Source organism: Lachnellula hyalina, assembly GCF_007821495.1.
Source record: "Lachnellula hyalina strain CBS 185.66 chromosome Unknown contig00020, whole genome shotgun sequence".
In the NCBI taxonomy this organism is placed as follows: domain Eukaryota; kingdom Fungi; phylum Ascomycota; class Leotiomycetes; order Helotiales; family Lachnaceae; genus Lachnellula; species Lachnellula hyalina.
The window spans coordinates 1-26,218 of NW_022157134.1; the positions used below are offsets into that span (position 1 = coordinate 1).

At 46.3% G+C, this 26,218-nt stretch overlaps 8 protein-coding genes across 8 annotated transcripts; 3 read left to right on the top strand and 5 right to left on the bottom strand.

Moving 5' to 3' along the window:
• Window positions 1–20: 20 nt before the first annotated feature.
• LHYA1_G002864 (uncharacterized protein) lies at window positions 21–224 on the bottom strand (the record flags this gene model as incomplete). The annotated part of the gene is made up of 1 exon (XM_031147838.1): window positions 21–224. A coding segment is annotated over one exon (204 nt), but the record flags the coding sequence as incomplete, so codon positions are not given.
• Window positions 225–756: 532 nt separating this feature from the next.
• Window positions 757–2,622, bottom strand: LHYA1_G002865 (uncharacterized protein; the record flags this gene model as incomplete). Its single annotated transcript, XM_031147839.1, has 2 exons — window positions 757–2,028; window positions 2,074–2,622. 2 exons carry the CDS (start codon window positions 2,620–2,622, stop codon window positions 757–759), a joined length of 1,821 nt encoding a protein of 606 aa, XP_031007993.1.
• Window positions 2,623–3,141: 519 nt separating this feature from the next.
• Window positions 3,142–3,680, top strand: MBF1 (Multiprotein-bridging factor; the record flags this gene model as incomplete). Its single annotated transcript, XM_031147840.1, has 2 exons — window positions 3,142–3,297; window positions 3,372–3,680. 2 exons carry the CDS (start codon window positions 3,142–3,144, stop codon window positions 3,678–3,680), a joined length of 465 nt encoding a protein of 154 aa, XP_031007994.1.
• Window positions 3,681–3,935: 255 nt separating this feature from the next.
• On the bottom strand, window positions 3,936–5,429 carry LHYA1_G002867 (uncharacterized protein; the record flags this gene model as incomplete). Its single annotated transcript, XM_031147841.1, has 1 exon — window positions 3,936–5,429. The coding sequence occupies one exon, from the start codon at window positions 5,427–5,429 to the stop codon at window positions 3,936–3,938; it is 1,494 nt and encodes a 497-aa protein (XP_031007995.1).
• Window positions 5,430–5,823: 394 nt separating this feature from the next.
• Window positions 5,824–6,612, top strand: LHYA1_G002868 (uncharacterized protein; the record flags this gene model as incomplete). The annotated part of the gene is made up of 1 exon (XM_031147842.1): window positions 5,824–6,612. The coding sequence occupies one exon, from the start codon at window positions 5,824–5,826 to the stop codon at window positions 6,610–6,612; it is 789 nt and encodes a 262-aa protein (XP_031007996.1).
• Window positions 6,613–16,778: 10,166 nt separating this feature from the next.
• On the bottom strand, window positions 16,779–18,031 carry TMEM19 (Transmembrane protein; the record flags this gene model as incomplete). The annotated part of the gene is made up of 3 exons (XM_031147843.1): window positions 16,779–17,662; window positions 17,709–17,790; window positions 17,846–18,031. 3 exons carry the CDS (start codon window positions 18,029–18,031, stop codon window positions 16,779–16,781), a joined length of 1,152 nt encoding a protein of 383 aa, XP_031007997.1.
• Window positions 18,032–19,154: 1,123 nt separating this feature from the next.
• Window positions 19,155–20,639, top strand: ordL_4 (putative oxidoreductase; the record flags this gene model as incomplete). Its single annotated transcript, XM_031147844.1, has 2 exons — window positions 19,155–19,415; window positions 19,464–20,639. 2 exons carry the CDS (start codon window positions 19,155–19,157, stop codon window positions 20,637–20,639), a joined length of 1,437 nt encoding a protein of 478 aa, XP_031008030.1.
• A 2,844-nt stretch (window positions 20,640–23,483) lies between these two features.
• mx_1 (Interferon-induced GTP-binding protein Mx) lies at window positions 23,484–25,850 on the bottom strand (the record flags this gene model as incomplete). The annotated part of the gene is made up of 2 exons (XM_031147845.1): window positions 23,484–23,726; window positions 23,790–25,850. The coding sequence occupies 2 exons, from the start codon at window positions 25,848–25,850 to the stop codon at window positions 23,484–23,486; spliced, it is 2,304 nt and encodes a 767-aa protein (XP_031008029.1).
• Window positions 25,851–26,218: the final 368 nt, after the last annotated feature.

The window sequence follows — 26,218 nt, forward strand, 5'->3', positions numbered from 1 at the left end:
GGGGAATGGGGGAAGGTACTTTTGTCAAGTGCATCTTCGTTCTTCTCGCTCTCTTTCCCGCCGCCTGCTGCGGAGTTCAGTTTGTCTGAGATGCCGCCGAACATTTCTCCGTCGGTGTTCTTGTCTTGAGATTGAGATTGGGTGTTGGCTTGACCTTGGCCTTGGCCTTCGCCTTGTTGGTTTTGGTCCTTGCTGCCACCGGTGAACTTGTTGACGAAATCCATGATGTGTGTCTGGTTGTTTATTTGCGTGTAGGGTACTTGTTTGTTGAGCGTGTGCGTGGGTGAGAGAGAGAGAAAATGAGTTTGGAGTTTGTATGTTTGTAGGGGAAGATCGGGGATGGAGTTGGAAGGTTGAGTTGAGCTGATGGGTATAAATAGAGGAGGGGTTCGTGAGACGCGGGCGGCTGCTGCCAAGTATGAATTCAACACTAGATTGACGTACGCCAAGGTAGAGGCGCAAGTGCAGGTAAGGTTTGACCTGTCGTGATTGGGAGGGAAGTGAGAACATTAACCAACATTGTTTCGATATATACAACTACTTCTTGGGTTATTGGATGGTGCTTCGTATCAAATTAAGCGTGGACTGTGTTTTGTTCCTGTTGCAATGTCGGCTGGCATATGTCACAATTCCTCAATAAATGAGTACATCTACTAATTGAGTAGGATTCAGATTCAAGGAATAATCAGTTCTAACCCTCTAAAATGTGTCCGTTCTTTCAATAAATAGTATTCTATGTTCTATCAAGGCTTAGTCTCAGACAAGCGTCTTCACAGTCCACCACAAAAATCCAACCTTCACCACGAAGACTTCTAAATCCAATATCTCAACCCACCCTAACGCGATCCTGTCCGCGAGGTACACCTTGCCTACTCCCCGTATATAGTCCAAGCGCTGGGCTGATGTGCCGACTTTCAGGATGAATCGTTCGAGTTCCGAGGTCCTGTTGTTGTCCTTTATCTCAGGCAGAGCTCCGACCATGTTATTCGCAGTTTCAGACTTTGTTTCGCAGTTCTGAATTACGCCCGCATCTGTACGAAGATTGCGAAGAAAATAAAACGACAATCTTTCCCAGAAAGAAGAAAAGGTTGGAGGAGTCGAGCTTTTCAGCTGAGCAGCTGCAAGTTTTAAGACCAGCTCAGGATTCGAGAGTGAAATCGTAGAGTTTAGAAGATGAGATTCTAAAATAAGAGCGTGTAGGCAAGACGGATACTTGACATATCGTGAGTAGAACAGTGGAGTCAAAACTCTTAGTTCTAATTCCTTCACTTCGTTTTCTGATACAAGCTGTACGGAAGGAGAAGTCATCACTTCTCTGGATGTGTCAACCGACCCAGCAGGTATATACGACAATTTCATAGGCACTGGGCTATGGTGGATAAAATATTGCAGATATCGACGAAATATCCCCTCAATGAAAACTTCGATCTCAATCGCCTGCCGAGGCAGCGTATCTTTTCTTGGCTCTGGTCTAAAGGCCCAAGGCAGTTTTTTTTTGAACAAGATAATCAATGCTTGGACGATGGTACGTGGGAAGGTAGAAAAACCCACCCAACACCAGCTGGCTAGGAATTTCAACTTTTGCAGTACGGACATCGAAGACGGGTCGAAGGCTGGCTCAGTGGAGAACACTCGAGCGATGAGCTTTGGTTTCCCAGAGGATGAGGAGAGAGTGATTGTGGTGTTAATGATGGGATCCATACCGCTCATGTTGGGGAATAAGGAATCAGTTGTATTCAAGAAGTAAGATCCAGCGCGAGAATTAAAGACGGAAACGTAAAAGTCTTTCGGCCAGGATTGGGAGAATTTTGGACTATCAGTGATTTCGATTGATGGCGTTTGATTCGTTTTGGGACGCAAGAAGTATCTATGTTTCTCGTCAAAGGTATTGCCTACTTCTAGAATGGTAGCTTTAAGTTCCTTGGTGGAGCTGTAGAGATTCCAAAATGAGACCGGGTTGGAAGCGTAATTTAGGAAGCGGGCAGCCGTAAAGAGGTAGGCGTGGGCAAACTCTGATGGATCGATACCCTGATGCACATAAGTAAGTCAACACAGGCATGAGAGGGTACTAACCTGGCTGTGGAGATAGTTTTGCAGTTTCTCTTTAAGTCCTCCGTTTACATGACCCCTCTCGAGATAGTCATCCCCATCAACCGTGAACCAGGGACTGTACGGCTTCAAAGAGAATACTCTGCGATACCACGAGGTTGGTTGATTCTCTATATCAGAGGATAACATGCCTCCTGTTGACCCTCCCCATCCTACAGGAACTCCAGCCAGTAGGTAAGAATATGAAAATGAGTGTTTCGTGGGAAACATCCTCGTGTGAGCTGTCCTGCAAGGAAAGAACATTGGCTTCGCTGGGAAGTCATCTGCTGGAGAGGAGCATGCGTTGAGTCCGGCATACAGCCTGAGAACTTGAACGGATATCCATAAAGTTGCGCTGGCTGCAATGATATGGGTGACGCTGGTGGGGTTGATACATGCGAGGAAATCTAAAATGGCATGTTGTTTTCTAATGAAGCTGAATAGAAAAAAGAGAAATAGGTCCGTGGATGTCCAAAAATAAGAGAATAGACCGAGGGGTATTAAGGCCGGGGAAAATGCAATGCTAAGCGCCATCTCTAGGTGCTTTGTGTTTGGTGATGATGATGTTGAATGGTATGAGCAGTTGAGTAAGTGTCATGAGCATTGGTATTGGTATCCCAGGGCAATGAATGGCATTATAGCAGTTCTCTTCTATCATGTCCTTTGAAGTGAAGATGGTCTATGATCATGTAGAAGAGAAAAGAGAAAGGATCTGTACATCAATCACAGGTTTCAAGTGAAGGTCGAAGAATGTTTTGTAATAATAATGGATTGCTGCAGAAGCCGACATGTACCAGGATATCCACCGTATCGGGTCTAGCGTCTGAATCACACGGCGAGAGCAAGCATGTTGATGCTCTTTGGCCACCACAGCCTTACCTTAAATTCCTTCCACCACCACCACCATCACCATCGCCATCACCCACAAACAACAATTACCTCCCGTCCGAACACGCAAACAACCTCCCGCCTTCACTCCCACCTATACGAACCACTCCCGCTACCTGCACCTCACCTCACCCACCTCACTACATCTCCACAGAAACCGCCAAGATGGATGACTGGGATACCGTTACAAAGATTGGAAGCAAGTCCCGCGGCGGCGGAACTTCCAAGGAGACCGTCGTACGCGGAAAATCTGCCCTGAATGCTGCTCAGCGCAGCGGAGCCGTTGTTGGGACCGAGAAGAAATTTGGCGCTGGTAACTCTGTATGTCCCACGCGCACCTTACCCCTCCATCTCTTCCATCTCTAACCCCGCCCCCACCAACTAACACCCAATAGGCATCCAAGCCCGGTGTCGAAGGCCAGCATCTGACCAAGGTCGACCGAAGTGATGATATCGTCAAGCCCAACACGGTCGGCAAGGAGGTCGGCAGTGTCATCTCGGACCAGCGCCAGAAGATGGAGCCGAAGATGACGCAGAAGGATCTGGCGACCAAGTGCAACACTACACAGAGCATTGTGGCGGATTTCGAGAGGGGGACGGCGACACCGGATCAGAAGGTTCTCGCGGCCATGGAGAAGGCATTGGGCATTAAGCTGAGGGGGAGTGATATTGGAGCGCCGAGATTTGGGCCTAAGAAGAAGTAGATGTGACATGGAGCATTGGATTGGATGTAGAAATCAAAATTGAGCGTTTGATGCGCTGGTTTTATGCCGGGCGGGGTTTATCATGCGTTTATGATCATAGAAGTCACTCGAGGCAGGCATAGAAGAAGCATGGTCAATGAATGCATCAAGCCATTGATTCTCTATTTACATGATTCGTTTTGCTCGTTTTGCTCGGTGTAAGCCAGGGTATCCAAAAACAGCCGTATATCATCATGAAGAAGCCACCCGTGCATCTCAAACAGCACGCTTCACACGCTCTTGAAGATCCGACTCCCCAAGTCTCTCGTCTCTGTTCACAACGAGGGCGTCCACCTTGCCCATCTTCACAATCTGCACCCATTCAGGAGCTATCTCAGAAGCCAACAATCGTACACAAGTCTCTCCTTCCTCCTTCGACATTGGTGTTTGGAATGAATCTCGCAGCTTACCAAGAAGAGCTGGAAGCGTGAAGGATATTCGTTGCTGACCAACCGAGCTTGATGTACTCAGGTGCGTCAACACAGCAGCCACCTCGTCGATTCGCTGCAATGCTGCTTTTCGAGCAAGCTCTTCTTTCGAAGGTGGCGGAGGTAGAGATGATTGGAGTTGTTGCTTGGCTCTTAATCGTTCCAGAAGTGATGGCTTCGCTCCGCTCTTGTAGACAATCTCCGCTTCCTGCGCCTTCTTTTTCTCTTCTTCCTTCTTGATTGTAATTCCGGCTCTCAAATCCTCCAGTCTCCGCTGTCCCTTGGCGAGCAAGGGGGACATGTTGAGAACAGAAGAGCACATTGTGATTGGTTCCAAAGGCAAACCACCAATAAACTCTGCTACGTCTGTATCCATACCATCCCTATCCTCCCATGATTTCTTCAATCCCTTAACAAATATCTCATTCAAAATATTCTCATTAACAGGTCTCGCAATGCGGCCTGGCTTGCCCGCCATAATTTTCATTTCAATGCATATTTTGCCATGGCCATAGTTCGAGAGTGAAAGCTGTGATATCCGATAATCGTTACGTCCTTCTGGAATGTTGCTGTTCAAAACACCAATAGTCCTACGAATGTCTTGAAGAGTAACACCACGTTTGCCCCATGCTCGAGCCACGTCTGGGCAGAGATTCCGCAGGTCTGCGGGTGAGTGCGTGCCATTATGCGCGTAGTGAATCGATAATGCAGTAAGGAATGCTGCATGTAGGTTTATGAGGTCCAATAACTCGGTCGGAAGGTCTTGAGGTTGTGGTGGAGAGGTATATGTATTGGAGGAGTCGAGGATAGAAGATTGGTTCTTGATAGGTGATCGGGTTGGGGTTTGGTTGGAGAGGAAGAGTCGGTCGAGGAGACTTCGGGCTCCTTTGGTGGGTGTGTTGATCGAAGGGGGAGATTGTCCGTTCAGGATTGGTTTCCGAGGTGTTTGGGGAACGCGTGATAAAGTGTTCGCTCGTCGCGGAGCCAGAGGCTTCACAATTCTGTCCTTGATAGCTGCAGACAGAAAGCTTGAAGCTTCCTCTGCAGCGCTTTCCTCGTCGCTGTCGTCCAGCCTTCTTTTCCTCTCCGCCGTAGAATGTATGCGTAATGGGGTAGTCGCAATGGCGTCGATATGATTGACTTTATCGATGATGGACTTGGGGATACTGCTACCCTTGGAAACCTTGGTGAACGCATCGATACCTCGGGTTTGACTTGCTGAGGAAGACGCGATCCTAGGCGCCGTTGACAGCTTCCGCCGTTTGTTGATGGCTGCGGGCATGGTGAAAGTATGCAATTGCTGCAGAAACTATAATACGAGCCTCTAATTGTACTGTATTGTGTGGAAGGTGGGAGTTGCTGGTTGTTCCTGTCAATGCTGCTGGTCGTGGTGGACGTAAGAGTGAAGCTTTGTAGAAGTTGAGTTTGTGAGGGGGTTGGGAGTCGCGATAGGACGCGTCGCGATTTCTCGCGTAGAGTGTTTTCGGTAAGCCCTATACCTGGTGTACTGACCCAATACTGTACAATGACGATTTTACATCCGTAACTACTCACTTCCCTATGTCCCTTGACATCCCAAACATCTTATAGCAGAAGGCTTCTTTCTCCTCGAAGAACAAACATCGTCGGGTCCCAGTCGCAGTCTCTGTCGCAGTCCCACTCCTAGCCCACTAATGATGTCTCACCGCTTCCTCGACGCCTTCCCAAGAGAGATCCGCGACCAGATCTACACCTATATCCTCACATCTTCCTCTTCTCCTTCGAACGCAGTCACCCTCTCGCCATGGACCTTCGAAGTCACCCGTTCCCTGAGTCTTCTACGGACATGCAAGCAGATCCAACGCGAGTGCAAAGAGATCATTTGGCGCCACAATGGACTTTATTTACGATGTCCAACAGAGATATTTACACGCTTCAGCAGTCTGATGGAAGTCGATGGCCTACGGCTACGGCGCATACGGCATATGGATATAGTCCTCGAATTACTTGATAAGGATGATCTGGAGTGGATCTTGAGCGGTCTCAAAGCCCTCGTACAATTGACTCACGTAGGGTCAGGGTCCCTGGAGTCCATAACCCTCCTTGCCATCCACGAGCGACCGCGCGGTGTCAACGAGTTCTTGGAGGAAATGCACTTGATGTGTTCTGGAGACTGGGTCGACGGTAGATTATTTGCAGCAATGCCTGACAACGATATTGAGACAACCTTGGTATTCAAATCCAGCTGGCCTCATTTCTCAAATTGGGGCAAGCAGAGGTGGTTGAGGGAAATGCTTCTGAATCGAAGTGATACAACAGCCTTGTTGAAGGAAATCCATACAATCTTTGGTGGGGAACTTCTCATTGATGGGTCTCTATTATTTAAAGACGGAGAGCAGGTCGCAAAGACGTCTAAGTTGAACCCCAGGGATGGAGAAATCAAGATTGTGCCCAGTCGTGTTCCATTGGCTGCACGGTCTTGGTAGTCCAAGTATCCCTAAATGTCGTGGGGACAAAATTATACTTATCATCAGCCTGAAACGGTATCTTGGGTAGCACCTGTACTTCTAGGCATAATCTTGTGAAGTTTTTCTTCAGAAGCAAATTAAGTACACGGGCTTTATCAATGTTCTGGAATAAGCAAGTTCTCTAATTATCGCGTCTTCTCGAATAGTCATTAAGCTTATTGTACTTCATTTCAATATATCAATTGATCAACTGGATGTTTCCTCCCTTTGAGACCTTAATTATATGCATACAAGCTGGTTCGTAGCATCTCTTTGCAGGGGGGCGTGAAGCGGGGTGCAGATAGGCGCATTCTCAAACTCAACGTCGGCCTGCGGATAGTGCTCAGCCATAAGTTGGTATTAGACACGACGGCAAGCCAAGGTTCATCGAGTAAGAGAAACAGTCAATTATTACCTATCGTTAAGTATCCCGGCGCACTAAGTACCCTCCAAATACCTCTCAAATCACGTGAACATGGATACCCCCCTATTCCTTTAGCGAGTTGTTTTAGTCGAGCTGGCAAATCAAGTTTATCAAGCTACTGCCAAATTTAACCATCTTGCCTATATATGTCGGGGCTTTTCACACTTGCCATTGCAGGGGAGATATTTCAGACCGGGAACTTTTTATTGTTACGATAACAACCGAATACTATGACCTCCGTGTCTAGTTATGGTACAAGGATTATTTCAGATGAGCAATCCTAGTGGGAGCTTTTAGAGCATGGATGAATATAGCCTTGCTCACGAGTTCTTGCCCTTTTAGACCTAGCGAGAAGTACTGACATAGAGACTGGCTAGTAGCCAACCAATGCAACAGAATAACAATATAAGTGTCACTCCTTTGGGTTGGTTACATTAAAGATTCACTTTTCATCAGTGACAGAAACGCTACAAAAGACATGCAACCATTACATATTCAAGTTCCTACCTCTTTACTATGCTATCCTTACGGTTTTACGGGTTCAACTTTGCTATATTGCAAGTCTTTCAAAAGGATACCGTGAGAACAATACAGTTCTTTTCGTTTTATATCTAAGCTGAAGTCCTAAGAACACGAAATTCAATTGCTATATATCTCGGAACCAAGGACACAACTTTGCAAGTTGTGTAAAACCAGCACAAGCATGTACCACTTTCTGCTTGTCAAAATGATGATGAGTATATTTGTGCCTCTATGAATTTAATTCTCTTAAATTGTGACAGCCCAGCTTTCCACCCATCCGGTGCACTCATAGTTCAACATGTGCCGGGGGGTCGTGAATTATTGTTTGTGCAGTAGTGTCTCTCAGCATTCGTGGATTTCGCACCTGGAGTTTAGCCCACTCAGCCGCTCCGACGGCTCCTACGTACAGAGGATCGATCGTATCCCGCACCTTGTCGGTAGATGCTGGTAGAACTTTAACAACAACATTGCGAATCCTGTGGAACGCTTGAATTGGCGCATCTCCGCTTAATACAATAGCGCGAAGATGTTCGTCAGCCAGATCCTCGGCATTCTGCGGATCAAAATGCTTCGCGACGAAGTTCTCAAATTCCTTACGTATCTCACCCCAATATACATCCATATCCTAAGAGTGAAGTCAGTTTAGACTCGAGTGGTCACAATTTGCAAATAACGGACTTTACTTGAAATTGCAGCTAGCCTGTTGGCCCCATAACCCTTCATGGTTTTCTTAGCAATCTCCCCAAAGATAAATTCGCCCACATCGGCGATATAAAACTCCAGGTATGCATCATTATAGTCAATGAAAAGAATCAAATGGGGTCCATCTTCAATATGGCACGTTAGTGAACTTATGCCAAATCCTTCACACGAGTTCAGATGATATGCTAGACGCATAGCATTATAGTATCGTCGAATCTGCCAGGGCCGCACCATACCAGGTTCAAGCTCCAAAGCGCAATTGACGAATGCGCGGCACGTGGTTTCGTTGAAATGTTGAGGAACGCTGATAGAGGTAAGATCAATGGAGGTATTTAACGCTTTGTCCCTGAATTCTTTCAAGGTTGATGTAATGATCATTTCTGCTTCAGGGTTGCCGTGCGTATCTGGCGATGATGGCAATAGTGATTCTCCATCACGGATGTACCATTCCCCATCTCGTTGTCTGAGATCTACTTAATGTTTGATACTTTTAACCAGGTCGGGTATCACTCACATTTTCACACCTTCATTAATAATAGAATTCTCAATCAAAGTTTGATATTCATCACTACCTACAACACTGGCTAGTGTGATCGGCTTGCCATCTTTTGTGATATATGCAGCTGTGCTGCGTAGTGTGTGTGAGATGTTTACATTCGTAGTAACTCTGATAAGTATCTACTCACATGTGACTTGGTCCAAAGTTGATTCCCAGTGCTGTTATGAATTTGTCAGACTGCAGTCTAAGAAAAAGATAGGATTCACCTAATAAACGTACGGTATGACTCCATTGCTGAACTGCCTAGGACTAGGTAGAATATCACCACCATGAAACCAAGCTGTGCTATTGGATTCATACTGAATTGAATATAGTATTGCTCGTGGAACTGTGGAAGTGAACAGTCGGCGTCGAGATGTAGTAATTATTAAGAGCCTATGAGCATTCCCTGGAGGCTATAGTATGCAATCATTTGGGCCGTTGTGCCGCCTTTTACTTTTATAGAATATATTTATAATTAGCTTCTAGAGTATGTACAATTATGTAACAGCAGCCTCCTGATCCTACTAGGGATTCTGGGGTTCTCACCGATCCCGGCAGGCAACACTTAATACAAATACGCAGTGTGGGGCTAGTGCTATGGATTAGCTCATATGATATTTTATCCAGTTGGTTGGTACCAAGTCTTGAAACATACTATTATATCCAATCTCCCAATATCACGAAACTAAACGATTGTTCATAGAAGACCATGCCCCTTCGTGGCACAATTTAGTATGCAAAGCCCAGGCGGTATTGCTTTCTCTCTCACCTGATTTAGTTATTTTGCCTATAATAGTTGTCGGTCCTTCCTTCTTCGCTTCTTCGTTCTTCGCTCCCCTCGCTTATATTTATGGAATGTCCGAGGCAAGCGAACATAAAGCGGGACATTAGGCAACAGAACGTACCTAGGTAAAAACAATGCTATATTAACTTTAAATAGACGCCGCATAGGCTATTGGCTTGGATTAGACTATACATAAAACCCATAAAACAAGTAGGTAAGCGAGCGTCCTAGAATGCAATTTATCTAGTTATATACTAAAAGTCAATTTCCACGCTTATTCTATAGCTTTTCTTACTAAGCAAGTATTGTAAACTAATGCCTTTTATAGATTATTAGCTATCTAGGTATATAAGACATTTAAATTTTATGCTAAGCTAGTATAAAATCTTACCTATGAATCTATATGCCAGCTATAAGTTTTTAACCTGTGCATTGAAAGTATAGCAGAATTATATAAGTCTAAAGTCTAAACAGTTGGATGAAAATAGTGCTAGTTTAGTAGTAGGATATTCGCTTCCCTAGGACGTTCGCTTCCCCTGACTATAAGCGAAGCAAGCGAAGAAGGAACCGAGTATTAGAGGACTGTTCCTTGAACCTATGTCCTCTGAGGTCAAAGAGATTGGTCTTCGCAGCAGTAATGCGACATATGAATTAAAATGAAACGCACCTATAAGGATGCCTTGGAAAAATGTTCCTTCCCAAATTAACTCGATCCTAAAACTTAATATAATTTGTTTCGTCAACCAATAACAATTAGCTACCTAGGTATTTGTCCATTAAACAACTGCTCGACTAATTGAAGAACATACTAAGGAAAGCAATAGCAGATGTCTAGAATTCTACTATAAAAACTTCTCCCTGCACCCCAGTTTGACAAGTTGGCATCAACGTTCATCTTGTATTACTAGTCCTAAATTGCTGAGACATAGGCAACTCAATATGAGTATCTTCTTGAAATTGATGGCGTATTGCGCCTTTGCTACTGTAGCAATTGGGTCACCTCTAAGCATTCAAACACCCTCTCTAGAGCCCGCATCGAAGAACGATCTTACGAAAAGAGCTGATATTGTTGCAGTCAGACAGGCATACCGAGGTATTCATTGGGATGATGCTTTGGATCAGTGTGGCCAGACTCGATTTGACATTCTTGTTGAAAGCACCCGAATGGCCATAGAGGTTACCAATTATCAGATTGGACTTCAGGAATATGATAGCGCTGCCTGGCATCGATACTTTGTGAGGGACTGGAAGACAAATCCTAGTTATGGATGGCATGTAAGTTATCGGAGCAAGTAATCATTCAATTTCTCTTCTGACTATTATTAGAGCCGAGAGAATCAAGATACATTCCTGAACATTCGCAGTAGGTAGACGAGATATATTCGCACCCAAGACATCTATCTAATCTATTTCAACCAGATAACATTCGCCAAGTTGCACAATTTCCCAAAAAAGGCAAGAAGGACAGGAAAGGAAACTGGTCGCGTGCCAGGCAGACCTCTTATCGTTGCCAAGAAGTTCCAAATTTCAACCGGTGCAACAAAACTGTAGATGAATACGGTAGATGGGGAGGACCGTAAGTTCTATGCTATATCTATATCACTCGACGATGCCGTTTCTGACATACAACTAAACAGATCAGCCTATACCGCACTTCCTATAGAAAATCCCGAGGGTAACTTTCTCTGAGATGTTTCTTCATGCGTTATTGATTGCTAATCTCTGATACTAGGCTATGCTGTTGTCTTTTGTCCCCGCTTCTTCCTAGATGGAAGAGCGAGATATATTAACGACATTACTAAGGGCACTCAAAAAAAACTATCTGAAATGGGCACACTCATTTCATATGAGTATATGATTATTCATGAGTGGATGCACAATGATCTTTTTGGCTATAGGTTTCATAGTAAGTTACGGAGGTAGAATCCAGAAGCGTTGAGTATTAATTTCACAATGTGCTAATAACATTGGTATTGTTAGTGGAAGACGTCCAGGCAAATATTCCTGGTCAACCAGATGGGCAAATAATGTATGGTGATAGTCTTACACACGAGTGGGCTTGGAAGAATATGGGAATTAAGGAAATTCCTGGAGGGGGTGTGAATCGCTATGTCGCTTGGAATGGTAAGATCCTATCTGCCAACGATAGAAGAGAAAATATCCAGAAAAGTAATGAGTAAAAAGCTAACCTATGTTACCGCAGCCGATAATTATGCCTGGTTTTTTAACTACAACTGGTTCTGGCACCAATGGTCGACCTTTAATGGTGACGATGGCTCTCATTCCAAACGCTCTCTAGCGGAGAGAGATGATGATCCGATCAGCCCCGATGATTCTGAAGATGCTAAGAGTGAAGGCAATCTTAATGTGACGGAAGCCAGTCTGCCTATCAATGTCCACTTGGAAGGCGTCGATGAACATGGAACACCGCTCGCTACATTCGACTATGTTGGCGAGGATTACGATGATTTTATTGTTGAGTCTAAAGAATCTTTTATTGCACCTAACTCAGATTGTGTATTATCGTAAGTCGAGTGGCAACCTTTACACAAAAATACCTTGCTAACTGATTTCGAAGCGCCGAGTGCAATCTCGCTGATGGGTTTGCCATCAATGCTGCTTGTACGTGCACATGCGACGGACAGCCAGCAGCTCTAAGAGACCCGCGATGCGCAGGATTTTCTGGTGCTTTACCTGATTCTCCGAGCGTGGACCCAGGAGATGGTTCCTAATTTCCTGTAACCGTCGCCTAACACCGCTTTCTTTACATTACCTCTTCCTTTCTGTGTTTGTGTACCTTTGACTATTGTGGGGTTACTGGTCTCAGAATGTAGTTTGAACATGTTTATTATTCTTGTAGTTTGTTACCTGACGGAGTAGAGACTGGTGTATAACTATCTAGAAACAAATCACGAAGGTGTAGAGTCTTAGAGATTATCATACCGATTTGCAATTATATCAATTGTCTATTTTCAAGAACTATTACCCCAACCTCCTATTCCTGAAACATGATATGCCAGTACAAAGAACACTTAATTAGTAGAGATATAAATACTTCGTTATTACACACAATCATTAGAAGGAACATGTGAAGTTGAGATTACTATCGTCCACATTCTATTCTAAGCAGCCAGTGAGAAGGGGGCCCATTTCGCCACTGTCGAGTTGAATGTGCAGACTAATAAACTTGCAGCGTTTTGACTTTAAGCAAGATATATTTGCGATTTCTGCTGGAAAGTATTATGGATAGTGAAGCAAGGCTAGTTAAATACAGCGTAGAAGGCCCTGACTATTATTCCATAAAGCCCCTGCATTCCTCAAGCATCGTGGAGTTTGCAAATGTTTCAGTTGCTTAATTGTCGTGACCATCTCATTAAAAACTATAATACATATACAACCCGTGCTTGAAAATTATGGCCTAGAATAATAGCTTTAGTTTATTAGACAATTATATACGTGCCCCATCGGAATGCTAGCATCAAGCAACTTTAGTGGGATGGAAGTTAATGATAGTCGTGGCCGTATCCGGCCATCTCCAATCTATACGACAATAGAATACGATAATGTCTGCAAACAGAATCAAGGCTGCCTTGACGATCCAGGCAGTTCATTTGAGCGAATTTTCACGCACATAACTATATTCGAGGCGGGCTATTGTTCTCATCCAAGGATAAATGTTGTCGGCACAAAGGCTTGAGCTATTAACATCTTTCACTATCTCATATTCCAACATCTTTCTCACATGCAAATAGGCACCAATTCAAAAGTAACGATAAAGGAGTGTCGTAGCAGAAACAGAGCTCGGGGTGCACTTTTGACTGCTACAGTCGAATTGGAATGCTGCGCCTACTCAATACCCAAGCTATAATGCAAAGATGTTTCCACCAACTGATTTACTAAGTTCACCAGACACCCATTGATTAATCTGAAAACAATAATAACATTCCCCTCCTTCAATTTCGTCGATTCCCACCCCGATCCTTTGTGTAATATGACAGATGGTTTCGTGTATTATTCCTCAACTTCAAGTCCCTGACTTACCGCATCCGGACAAAGACCATACAACAAGCTCCATTGTCATCAGCTACGCACCTTTCTTATTACCTTTCTCCCTTTCTCCCTTATAATATCCTTTTCTCACTAGCAATTGCCACCCATCATTATTGAATTTACAACATCTTTTACAATAAGTTTGCAACTGAAATGCCGCCGAAGAACAACAAAAAAGGAGCAGGCAAGGAAAAGGGCAGTGGCCACTCCTCAGCCGTCACATCCCCCACGCCCTCCGAAAACGAATCACAATCACAATTCCAACTCCCCATCCCAGCACCAGTCTTCTCCGATGCCAGCACAACAGATCTCACTATCAGTACATCATCTCCACCAGCTGCAACTCCACCCTACACTTCCAAACGACCACCAACACCTACACTAACAACCCTTGAATCCATGATTCCTATCATATCCACCCCCCGCACCTCCACCAAAATCTCCCTTCCGCGCCCGAAACGGCAGTAAAGGAAAACTAAACAAAGAAAAACCACCAACCGCTCCTATACCCATCTCCACTAATCTCTCTCCACCTACAAGTACACCTACAGGAAGCAAAGGCAAGCTAATCAAAGAACACCGACTCTCTGTACCCATGACCCCTGAAAAAAGCTCATTGGGAGAATTCGTCTTCGCACCTCTGGGCGATGGAGAGTTAAGGCCGAAACCGTTGAAATTCGGCAATGGTGCCGACAAGAAGGATTTGACTCCTAGAGTTGGAGCTGAAGGCGCTGGAAAGAATATGTTTTCTAATTCCTTTACGGGGATGACGGCGGGGCGACTGGGTGATGATTTCGCGCCGCAGGAGCCGTTGCGGGTTTTTATGGCGAGTGGGGATAAAGACAAAGAGGGAAAGAAGGATGAAGAAGAGAAAAAAGGTAGGGAGCCCCAAGTGAATGAGTTTGTATGATGTAGTATTTAATAGCAGTAGAAAACGCTCTACGGAAAGATTCCTCCGCAAGTCACACAGGACGGATTTCCAGATTCATCGAGCCCACATACCCTCGCACAACGGTTGTGCATGGCACACCCCAGATAGCGCATGCAACAGCCTCCGATACCATTCGACCACGCACGCCAGCTGATGAGCGTCAGAGGCGATATGAAGAGGATTATAAGATCCAGAGTGCGGCTGTTGAGGAAGGTGCTGGTGGAGGAGATAGTGATGAGGATGGTAATGATAATGGAGGTGGGGATGGAAGCCGACGTATATCCTCAGACCGTTTTGAAATTGGTCAAGCTTTCAAGCCCATCTATCTCGATCAACCAAGCGCAGAAACAGAGCCACCAATTTTCAACCTCACTCAACCCGAAGGCCTAGAACCGCGTAAGCCATCCCCCGAACGACGGCGGCATAATGAGGAGAAGGAAGCTCCCGAGGAAGAAGAGAGGAAGAGAAAAAAGAAGACACTCCACGATGTTTTATTTGAAGAGCTCTTCCCAGAAGCCACCGAAAGGAGATATCTTGATCCAGATGGTAGAGTTGCTGAATCCATTTCTAACGCTCCTATTTTGGGCAACAGGTCTCCACCGCGTGAGAAGAGAAAGGCAAAAAGGGAACGCCTAGCGATGGAATTCGAGGAGGAAAAGCAAGATGCTCGAGACCGGGGGCTCGATCCGGATACGCTTCTTGCGAAACCAACGAACGTATCCAATCTTGTAGCTTATCCGATCGTAAGCTCACGCCATTCCGTGTGCATAGTATATACTAATGTTCTTAGGAAACCAAAGCTCAGGAAAAGTTCCGCGACTATGCCAATGAAGATGACAACACAGATAAAGAATGGGTCAAGCTTGCCTTGGCAGCTCTTGACGCCGCGGACAGCGCTCAGCTAGATCTCGTTGGGAGAAACTTGGGGCTCGAGGACGCTTATGACAAACAGCAGAAAGCTATGGCACCTGTTCTCGAGGCGTTGATGTCAGAAAAGGCAGTGCATGATGAGGAAATAGAAAAGTTAGAAGCAAAAATCAAGAGTTTGAGAAAAGGGGGGGCCAAGGGTCGACGATCGAGCGACAAGTTGCCGGAGGAAGAAGTGTACGAGGTCGACGTATTGAGGATGGATAAGGCGAGACTTCTGAACCGGATCGGGGCTTTAGAGAAGCAAATTGCGGACGAAGTGAAGCAGGCGAAGAGAGAAGAGGAGGGGTTTGGGGAGGCCGAGGAATTACAGGAGCAGTTGGCTAAAGCACAGCGTGAACATATTGCTGCTGAGAATAAGTTTCGCAAGGAGAAAAATGGTTTGAATAGAAAGATATTGGGGCTAGAAGAAGATCTAGGGCGGATGGAGAAGGTATTGGAAGATATCGAGGATGAGAAGAGCGAAGAAAGTAAGAGTTCTGCGTGTAAGACCGAGGCAGCTTTACTGACAGAGACAGGTCAACGATCAGATTCAGTGGCTACTGGAAACGGAAATTCAGCACACGACAGCATCAGCTTCGTGATCCTGCGTGTTGAAAATGCCCTCCGCACCATGGTGTACGAACGCACACTCTACGGCTTCCGAGACGGTGATACCAATGTTGCTCGCACAGCAGCAGCAGAAGCTAGTATACTAGCCGACCATCTCAAAGACGAAGCCCTGCAAGGCCGAGCGTACTTCTGGTTTGGCGTCGCGCTGTACTACGCCGGCGAAAGCAATCTGGCCTCAGATATTCTGGCGAAGGCGCAGGACTTCACGCATTGGCAGCATCCGTTGCGGGAGAAGAAGTGGTTGGCGAAGTGGGTTGATGCTGCGAATTCGAAGGAGGTTTGTAGACGGAAGGAGGACTATTGGAGTCCGGCGCTGTATGAGCATCTAAGGACTAGAGAACAGAAAAAGAAGGCGAAGAAAGGGAAGGGAAAGGACTCCGACAAGTGAGCGGCTAACTGTCATTAAGCACCGATAGAAAGGAAAAGACGAAAGATAACGACAATTTCAGTAGACTGATTGCGAAAGGGATGAAGGTATTTTAGGGGTATCTGGTTACATGTTAACGGAGTTTGGAGGGTATTTGTCTGGAGTAAAAGGGTGGATACTTGAATAACAATATTTTAAAATGTTCGAGGTTTAGATTTCCATCCTTCATTAGGCTCATTTACTTACTTAGGTATACACCGATCCCAAGCGCCAATCCATTTTGTATTACACTGATAATATACTGCTGAATGGAACATCCCAAAACCATCCCGCTACTGCTATCCCACCTAAACTCATGGTTAACGCCATTAGGAAGTTGACCTGGTTGTTATCAAGCAACCCGACGGAGCCACTCTCAACATATCGACTCGGTTTCTCATCCCTGATGGTCGGCTGCCGAATCTGGTTTTTTGTATCATATTTATCCGTAACTCCCATCCTCCCATTCAAAACTTTCTCCAAAGCTTCAGCCTCTTCGTTATTGGGATGTAACGGAACCGAGCCTTTTCCTTCTCCGCCCAGTAAGGCCGCCGTGACCTCTGCCTGTTTCTTGTAGTGCATACTATTGGGTCCAGCTTTCGAGACAAGAACTCTCTGTCCACCCTCACCTTCAACGACTCGCCCGCTTCTGGTATCAACCACGCTCTGTTGCAGCCAGCCTCCGAGGAAGCTATCGAGTACACTTCCAAGGGTACCCCATAATGCCATAGCCGTGCAGAAACGTTGGCGCGATCTGAAATTCCAACCCAGCGTTGGCGCACAGAAAGGTATCAAGGCCGTAGATGCTGTCACGATGACCAATGATCCCAAGAACCCTGCCATAATACCGTATGCTGTGACTCCGCCGTTTGTTCCCGGGGGCACCTCTCGTAAATTCCAGGATGTGATGAGGCGGGGTTTGGACTTCGATAGGATTCCGAGCTCTGAGCTGAATGTATCTGCTGCTACGGCGGCATAGTTTGCGACGATTCCCACCACCAAGAGGTCTCCTGGCAACGAATAACACGTCTCGTCGGCGCCAGTAGCGGGGTTGATGTCTTGTCCGCGTCGGTGGAGCTGGTAGGCGTGGAGAAGGGTAAGGACAGAGGCAACGGCGGAGTTGGCAAATACTGCAGATGTTAGAAAGAATGCGGGGCGTCATAAATTAGATGTTACCCTGAATATGGGTTCTGGCCCCTTCCCCACCAGAGCTTCCCGACGCGTTCATGGTCAATTTTGCCTTCTCATCGTGCTTTATCTGCAAGATTTCAGCATGTACAGTCCCCAGGCAGGCTTGGAAAAGGACCCCGTACCTTCGTAACTCTTGTGCCAGCCAGAAAGAAGACAATGAGCAGCGCAAAAGGCAAACTCCACGGATGTACGGCGTGGGCGATAGCTGTGAGAAGTGCTGCTACGATGCCTGCGGGAGTCAAAGATTTATGGGACCAGGAACGGCACAGCATGGCCACAATGACTGGTACTGCGATTATTGCCTTCATCTTGGAATTCTGAGTGCAAATGTTGAGGAGGAGAAGGTATTGCCAGGCTGGCTGGAAGAGATGTGGTAAGACATGGACTCGGGTCAGACAGAAAGCAAAGTCTCTTCGTCACTATACTGTACTCGCACAGATCGCCAAAACGCGACTGACTTTGGAAATGCGTGCAACATCAACAACTTTGGTTTTTCACGTGTAGGTTGGGTACAGTAATCGAAGTTGATTGCATTTGCATGAAAACGGGTCTTACAGTACTCGCGTTTCTTTTCTAAAGTCGACAGCCCCGCCTGAATTGGACCTATAATGTACTTTGTATACTCGCACCCCTCAGAGAGCTCAAATTCGACTACAATATTACATATTACAGGGCTTCTAAGAAGTCCAAATACAGTATACAACCCAGAAGTTTCACTGGAAAATTGCTTTATTGTATGGTTTCACGGATCTATACTCATGGTAGAGCTACCGCAGAGACGCTACGGTCTATTTATTTATCTATTTATTCCATTATTGTGCTGTCCGAGTCAAAGACTATGTGACACATTTGGGTACTTTCTGCACAGAACGCTACGGTCTATACTAGGATGAAGAGCCAGTTGGACTTATAGATCTTATCTACTTACGCCAAGTAGTGTTTCATTCTGTATCTTATATACCCCACTTCCAGAGCATATATACAATATGGAACACCAGGAATGCAGCAGGTGCGAGGGGGCTGTCAGCATTTGCGGGAAACATCCTCCTCGTTGGCTTTAGCTCGTTGCTTTTTGAATCGCGTCTGCGGGGAAGAGATTAATCATGATATTGATACCTCTTCAAGTCGGCTCTACTCTCGCTTTGATATCTCTCTATTCTGCCCAAGAAACCCGTACCTTCAATGCTTCTCAAGCCATTGAAAGCCAAAACCTCGAGAAATCGTACCCAGTACTTCAGAACGGCGCAAATCTGACCAATGGCCTATTTCCAATGCCACTATGCCGCGACTTCAAGCTGGAAGAAGCTTCGATCGATCAGAGGGGGGTGGTCTCGTGCCCAGTAGAATCACGTGGAAGTTCACCCCACCTTGATATCTCGATATATCGGTACAACAAATCCTCATCTTCCATTAAGTCTAAGTTTTCCAAAAATGACAGGAACAACGTCTTCAGGCCGAGCCAGCCTGCCAACAGCGGATTCAACTAAATCCTACTGGCATCGAGACCCCTCCAAGGTCCTTTTCGGTCATCGAACAACACCATCACTCCCCACAAAAGCCGATGTCGTGATTATTGGAAGCGGCATATCTGGAGCATCTGCCGCTCATTTCCTCCATGAAAATGACAAAGGCAAAGATCTTGATATTGTGATGTTAGAAGCCCGGGAGGCATGTTGGGGGGCAACGGGTCGAGTGAGTCAATTTTACACCACATCCTCAATCGGCTCTAACAAATGACAGAACGGAGGCCACTGTCAACCCCTATTATACAGCGCACTCCCTGAAGTTGGAGCCTTCGAGCTCCGCAATTACCAGACTCTCGAAGCCCTTATAAAGAAACACAACATCTCATGTGACTGGCGCGCCGTTTCGGGCTGCCACGCCTGCATGGACGCCGACATGTTCGCCGTTGGATTGAAACTAATTCGATCCCTTCAAGAAACCAGTCCAGAACTAGCAAAACTCGTCAAAGTCATAACGAAAGACTCCCAAAACCCATCACTATCAGATCTCCGCATCCCCAGCGCTGCAGGTGCATTCCTGCAAGCAAACGCTGCTTCTCTATGGCCCTACAAACTCGTTTCATGGATGCTAGAAACCCTCCTCTCTTCAAACAAGCAAGAAGTAGGGAATTTCAACCTTCAAACAAACACACCAGTCACACATCTCCAAAACATAGACGGGAAATCTTGGATTGTTCATACACCTCGCGGCATGATCGCTACAGACAGAGTACTACTAACAACAAACGCATATACATCACACCTCCTACCAAAATTCAGCGATCTGATCGTTCCAGTACGAGGAGAAATGAGCGCGCTTATACCGCCTCCCTCGATGAGCCCTGCGAGTTCTACGCATAAACCACTGGAGCATACTTATGTGTTCATTGGCCATGGGAAGCAGAATATCAACCAGGATGATTATCTAGTTCAACGGCCTTTTTCGGCAGAGAGTGTAAAGAACAACAGAGGAGGAGAGTTGATGTTTGGCGGCGGACGCTCGTATGCTGCTAATGCGGGATTGGGCGTCTCGGACGATTCATCTATCGATGACCCAGCAGCCGCTTATCTACGCCGCGAACTCAACGTGGTGCTAGATTTACAGAACAAAGATCATGAGCTCGAAGCAACTTGGGAATGGAGCGGTATCATGGGCTATAGTCGCGACGGTTATCCGTGGGTTGGGGAAGTCGGTGAGTATTTGGGCGGTGCGAAGGGATTGTTTGTTTGTGCGGGCTTCACGGGTCATGGGATGCCGAATACGTGTTTGAGCGCCAAGGCCGCGGTGGATATTATGCTTGGTGCGGAGGAGGTAGATATACCGGAGTGCTATAAGATAAGTAGAGAGAGGGTGGAGAGGGCGAGGGCGTTGGATGAGGTTGCTATTGCTGATGCCAAGGGGATTATGCTTTGAATGGGTTACTATCAGGAGCCGATGCTCTTACTTAGATAGCATCACTGGGACGATGCTTGGTAACCCAGGTTACGTACTCTGATCTCTCCTTCAGGGCTGTTTATCAGTCTTTGACTTCTGGACGTCTTATTCAAGCCGAAACTTCAAATATAGCCTCACTCGATTGCCTCTCTACCTAGCAGCAACTCTTTCCTGGTTTTTCGGATATAAAATATCCTTACCTCCAACATACGATATCACTAATAATCTTCATCCCCTCGTATTGTTGACAGCTCAGCTAGCTCACTTAGGCCAGCTGACAATATTAGACAACGGAAGATACATTGCAATATACAGTGGCTTTGTTGCATGTCACAGGTTTCCTCTACCCATCTGAAATAAAAACTTGCATGCATCAACAGTACGTAAAATTTCCTTGCTCCGTAACCTGCAGTGTTGTTGCACTTCGCATTGTTACCTCCGTTGTACTCCGAAAGCTGCTCTCATGGAGATTAGAATTTCGGCCGCAGATGCCGAAGGAAACATCGAACATGGCCTATGGGGTCCGAGCGGCAGTGATGGCGACATGCAACGAAAAAGAGTACCTTCGTACTACAGTAATCAATTCCCATCCAGCTACGGAGTACGCTCCGTAAGTCAATGCACTGTAAATCCGATGGGTCCGGATCATTCAGCCTTGCCCTGACGCTGTCAGATTACAGAGTATCACCCTCGCCGTCGGACGTGGCGAGGACTATCACTACATGACACTACTGCAATCGATCATAACTCCATGTATACAGAGTAACAGGTTGACGGGGTTTAATATTCGAAATGCAACAAAGTTCTGGAATAGGACAATGTTCTTGTAAAGATTTTTCTGTTGAATGTATCAAGATTCCCTATTTGGGTAAATGCTGCGGGGTATTATAAACTGCAGGACTACTACAACACGCTACAAATTTCATAACAGTCTTAATTGGTCGACGGATTTTCAGGTTCAAGGTGCAAGATAATGCCCACTAGGGTATCTAGTAGTTAAACAAACTTTCAATAGACCTACGGCATCTCGGGCTCCAGGCCTATGGCATCAAACCATAACTCCACGGAAGTACTAGAAGCCGGACGGACTTTAAAGTTCGAAATGCAACAGGATCCCAGAAAGGAAACCAATGATTACTTACTAGCATATCATGTGGTCGTAAAGCCAAAAAGAAATCCCTCCCCAATCCTTGGTGAACGCTGCAGGGTTAAACATTTCCTTTTATGGTGGTGTGTTTACGGAGCCAAATAGTATCACAACTCATCCTTGGCCTTCTTCACTCCCCCCTCTTTCCGAACCAATTGCTCCAACCTGAATTGCACCGTCACACTATTCCCAATCTCCGTCTTTCCCATAAGCGCTCCACTTGTCCTCTCTCCCCCAACTTCCATCCCATACCTGTTCAAATCCGCAAACGCGCCCCCACACTCCCCCACCTCCCCCACAAACAGCGGCAAGAACTCCCACACCACAGCCGGCGCGAAGAACGCAACCCCATCCTTCACATAAATCGACTTCTGATTCTTATTATAAGGATCCGTGACCCAATCCCTCACCTTGGCATTCAAATCCGCAAAATCGATCCTCAAGACCCGGAATCCTTCTTCACTCGCGGAGAAACCACCCGGATACGGCACCTCGTCGAAAAACGCATCGAGCTCCTTGGCAGCCCACCTCACGCCCGGATCTAGTTTCTCCGGCTCGTCCAGATTATCGATGGGGTAGCTTTCAAAGGACAGCTGGGCGGTCGTTGAGCAGACCGTTTTGAAGGCATCGGACCAGTGAGGCTGGGGTGGTGCACGCGCAGCTTCCATGCGGGCCTTGAAGGCTGCTGCTCCAGGGGACAGCGGCTTGCCATCTGTGCCTGTTGGGACTGGCCCATTGGAGGGGAGAGGCGGTGCGCTTCCTGCGTTGCCGTAGTCAATGGAGATTTTGACGTCTACAACGGCAAGGGCGAGGGGGATGGTGGTGAGGAGCGTTAGAAGTTTCATGGTTGAGGTTTGTATTTGTTGAAGGAAAAGAAAGGGGAGGTATGAGGTTGGTGTGAAGGAACAACGGCTGGCCTAATTCAGAGCAGACTAAAGGCTGCGAGACGGGGGAAGGAGGAGAGTCACGTGGTTGAGCTCGGTGCACTTGGGGGTTCGAGAGAAGTCTTGGAAAACACCGAGAAGCAATGATATATATACAAGAATGACTGTTTGTGGATAATGATGTCTCTAGGCAGCAAGTCTGTTGAATGCGAGTAAGTGAGAAGGACAGGCCACAAAAGGAAAATTTTGACAATTTACCTAGGCTAGCTGGGCTACGGTCCATTTTAAGCGATCAATGTGCTAATAGGGGATTGGCACGTGAACTTATTTTATAGATGCCTAAAGTTTTTAAAATTTTGGAAATAGCACAAATAAAAGTGAGTGGAAGTATACTCCGTATGGTTAGAGACCTTTTCCCTAGCCATCTTCAACAAAGTAGGGTATTTGACATAATCACGCTTAGCAACAAAATTTGAACCATATAACTACCTACTTACTACCTCCTTAATTGGACTAGAGTTATATAGGAGTGTTTCAATTGCTTCAACATACACTTGAGAAAGCGTTAGGACATTACTTTGCCATAACAAGCAAAAATAAAGGACTATCAAATTCCAAGAATGCCGAGTTCAAAACTCGAAATTCCACATAGAAAGGCTAAATTCTCAGGCAAAAGACTCAAGAGAAGAACCAACCCAAAATCTTCTCGTATCTAAACTTTCATCACACATTGTATCATCATACCAAAGTACCGAGACATACTCCATCATATAGAACCCCCGCTCCCACCACTCAACGCAACCTGCCGCCCACCAACTTCCCAAATGCAGCACGGCCCTCCCGTAACTTCCCAATCATCACACTAAGCCTCGCCCTCTCATCCCGTACTTCCACAGCCTCACCAGCAACGCTCAGTGCCTCCTCGTCCGCCATATCGCTGATGATAAGAGGCGAGAAGATATTTTCGAGGCTGCGGATAATGTGGCGCTCAATGACTTGGACGGTGATGACGTCGATGAAGACTTTTTGCTTGACCTGGGATGGAGGATGTTAGGTGGAAGTACGAGGAGGATTGAAGTGAGAATGAGGGTTGCTTACCTTGTAGAGAGACATGAGGGACATGAGGACTTCTTCGCTGGCGTATGACTCCATATCTACGTTGGATCTCTTCGAGAAGCTCGCCACTGCTTGGGAAATATCCACATTGGCATTCATAAACTTCTTGTTATAGCTGGTGGCATTTTCGATAGCTTCCGTAAGAAGCTTTTCCTGTTCTTCCCGATGTAACTTAGTGATAGTATCTGTGTAGTAGTGGTTGTAGTTTATTGGGTGATCTTCAAGATCCTCTTTGATCTTCGCAAGCTCTTCATCAGCAGCCTCCCTGCGGAGCTTCAGAGCATCTTCAATGATATCCCAAACCTGATCCTGCATATCTGATGGACACTCCGCTTTTAACAGATTCTTGAGGAAGTCAGCGCAGATACTGGCAACCCGCTCTACATGAGCTGCTGCAAACTTGTGCCACCTGGATGATTGCTCCCAGAAAAGCTCTCCAATAAGCAAAGGGTTAAAGTTTCCGACTAGTTCCTTTCCTCGTGTGGACTTCATCTTCATTTGAACCCACACTAGAGCATCTGCCTTGTTCATGGTTTCTGGAGCACGGGGCCATTGGAAGTCAAAGATGCTGTCTGGGTTCCCGCTCTTATTCTCACGATAGCTTCCTTCGCCATCCTCCAGACCCGTGCTAGTGCTATTGTTTTCTTCGTTCTCATAGTAACGATTATTTGAATCTGGTTCGTGAGTGGCCATATTAGCGATGTGATATTTGTGACCATGCTTCCTTATTGCAGTTTCAAACTCAATGTTCAAGGACTGAATAACAGCACGGATCCGTGGAGATATCGTTGTCTCATTCGAGGTGTATTCAACGCCTTGGTGAAAATACCCGCCCTCATAGTGCCCGTCGACGGCGGCCTTGCATGTTTGGTAGTATCTCATGCTCATTTCAGTTAGAAATGTCCTGCACTGTTGTGGCGTTGAACGAGACTTGCCCATTAGCTTCGATGTCTGCTCAAAGGTTTCCAGCTTTCCTTCCACCTCAGCCTTCAACTTCGGTAACTCGCGGCGAATATGCTCGAATAAAACCCGACTCAGACGCTTAATCAAGGCATCAATACCCAGATGGTCAGATGGTAAGATGTTGAAAACAGAACCAGAAATCCATTTCGCCTCTGACTCCTTGCGTTGTTCCAGGGTGTAATCACCTTCCGTATTCTCGCGGTTTTTGATAATGTGCCATCCAAGCTTTAGATGAATGTCTAAATTCTGTGCAAGCTCCAGGAAAGCCCGTTGTGAGCCTTCACCGTCAATGCGATCAGGCTTTGTGATGATACCCAATGTCCGATCGCCCTTGGGATCAACCTTCTTGACTTTCTCTAAGATTGTCTGGGTGGCATGATGACTCCCACCAGCCACTACAGCCAAACATATTGTGCGTGGTTCGGAGATATAGCGATCGGTAATGGCATCAACAAGAGCAACGTCTTCATCTGTAGCTCCTCCTGTAGCGGTGGCAATCAGGCCTGGAATATCGACCACCGTGAGCTGAGGTCGGTCAGGACCTTCTACCTCAATGCTAAGCACGTCTTCTGCGAAAATTCTGCCAGACTTTTGCAGCTTCTTGATACCCATCACACCCATCGCCTCCTCCATTACGCCTGGCAATTCACCGAAGCTCGCAATAGACTTCTCGAACGCAACAATCATAGCCTTTTCATCACCCGAGCGATTATCACCCGGAATTATTTTGATGGAAAGAGACTTTGTGTCGGCCTTGCGGATGTGAATGACCGTCGCATATCGGGTGCAAACATCATCATGTGTAGGGAAGGGCACTTCGGTCAGGGCTTCAAGGAGCGAGCTCTTGCCGGAAGATTGTTGACCACACACAACCATCTGGGGGAGGGAGATATCACCGGATAGGCCACATTTCCGTAGCTGTGTAATGAGGTCGAGGACGACTCGCTGATCTTTCGATTCCAGGTTTGAAAGGGACGTATTGAGAGCGATGTCTTGTACCGGGCCAGTTGGCGAGTCAATGGGGGTTATAGACCCGCTAGGTAAGCTCGAAGACTCCCGTGGAGACACGGAATCAGCCATTTCCTTTGATAAAGGTTTCAAGAGTGGCGAGATGAATTGTAAGTTTGTATGTAGTCGAAGGTGAGGAGAAGTCCTCGTAACGGCCGCGTTCTAGATTAATTTCACCGACTCAGAAGACGCTGGGGGCATTTACTTCAAGCTGTAAGCAAGAAAGTAGAAGCCGGTGCTAGTCTGAGGTTATCTTGGTTCTGTCCTGTTATGCGAAAGATGAAAGCTTTAAATACTGGAGCAGCAAGGTCGTGCCTGAAGTGACCGCAAAGCAGACCGCTGCGGAAAGGCTGATTGATTCACAGAGCTTGATTGATGCAGTTTCAAGAACAGAGGCAAAGATTGTTGTTGCCTCGCCACATACAACTACGCAGTGAGAA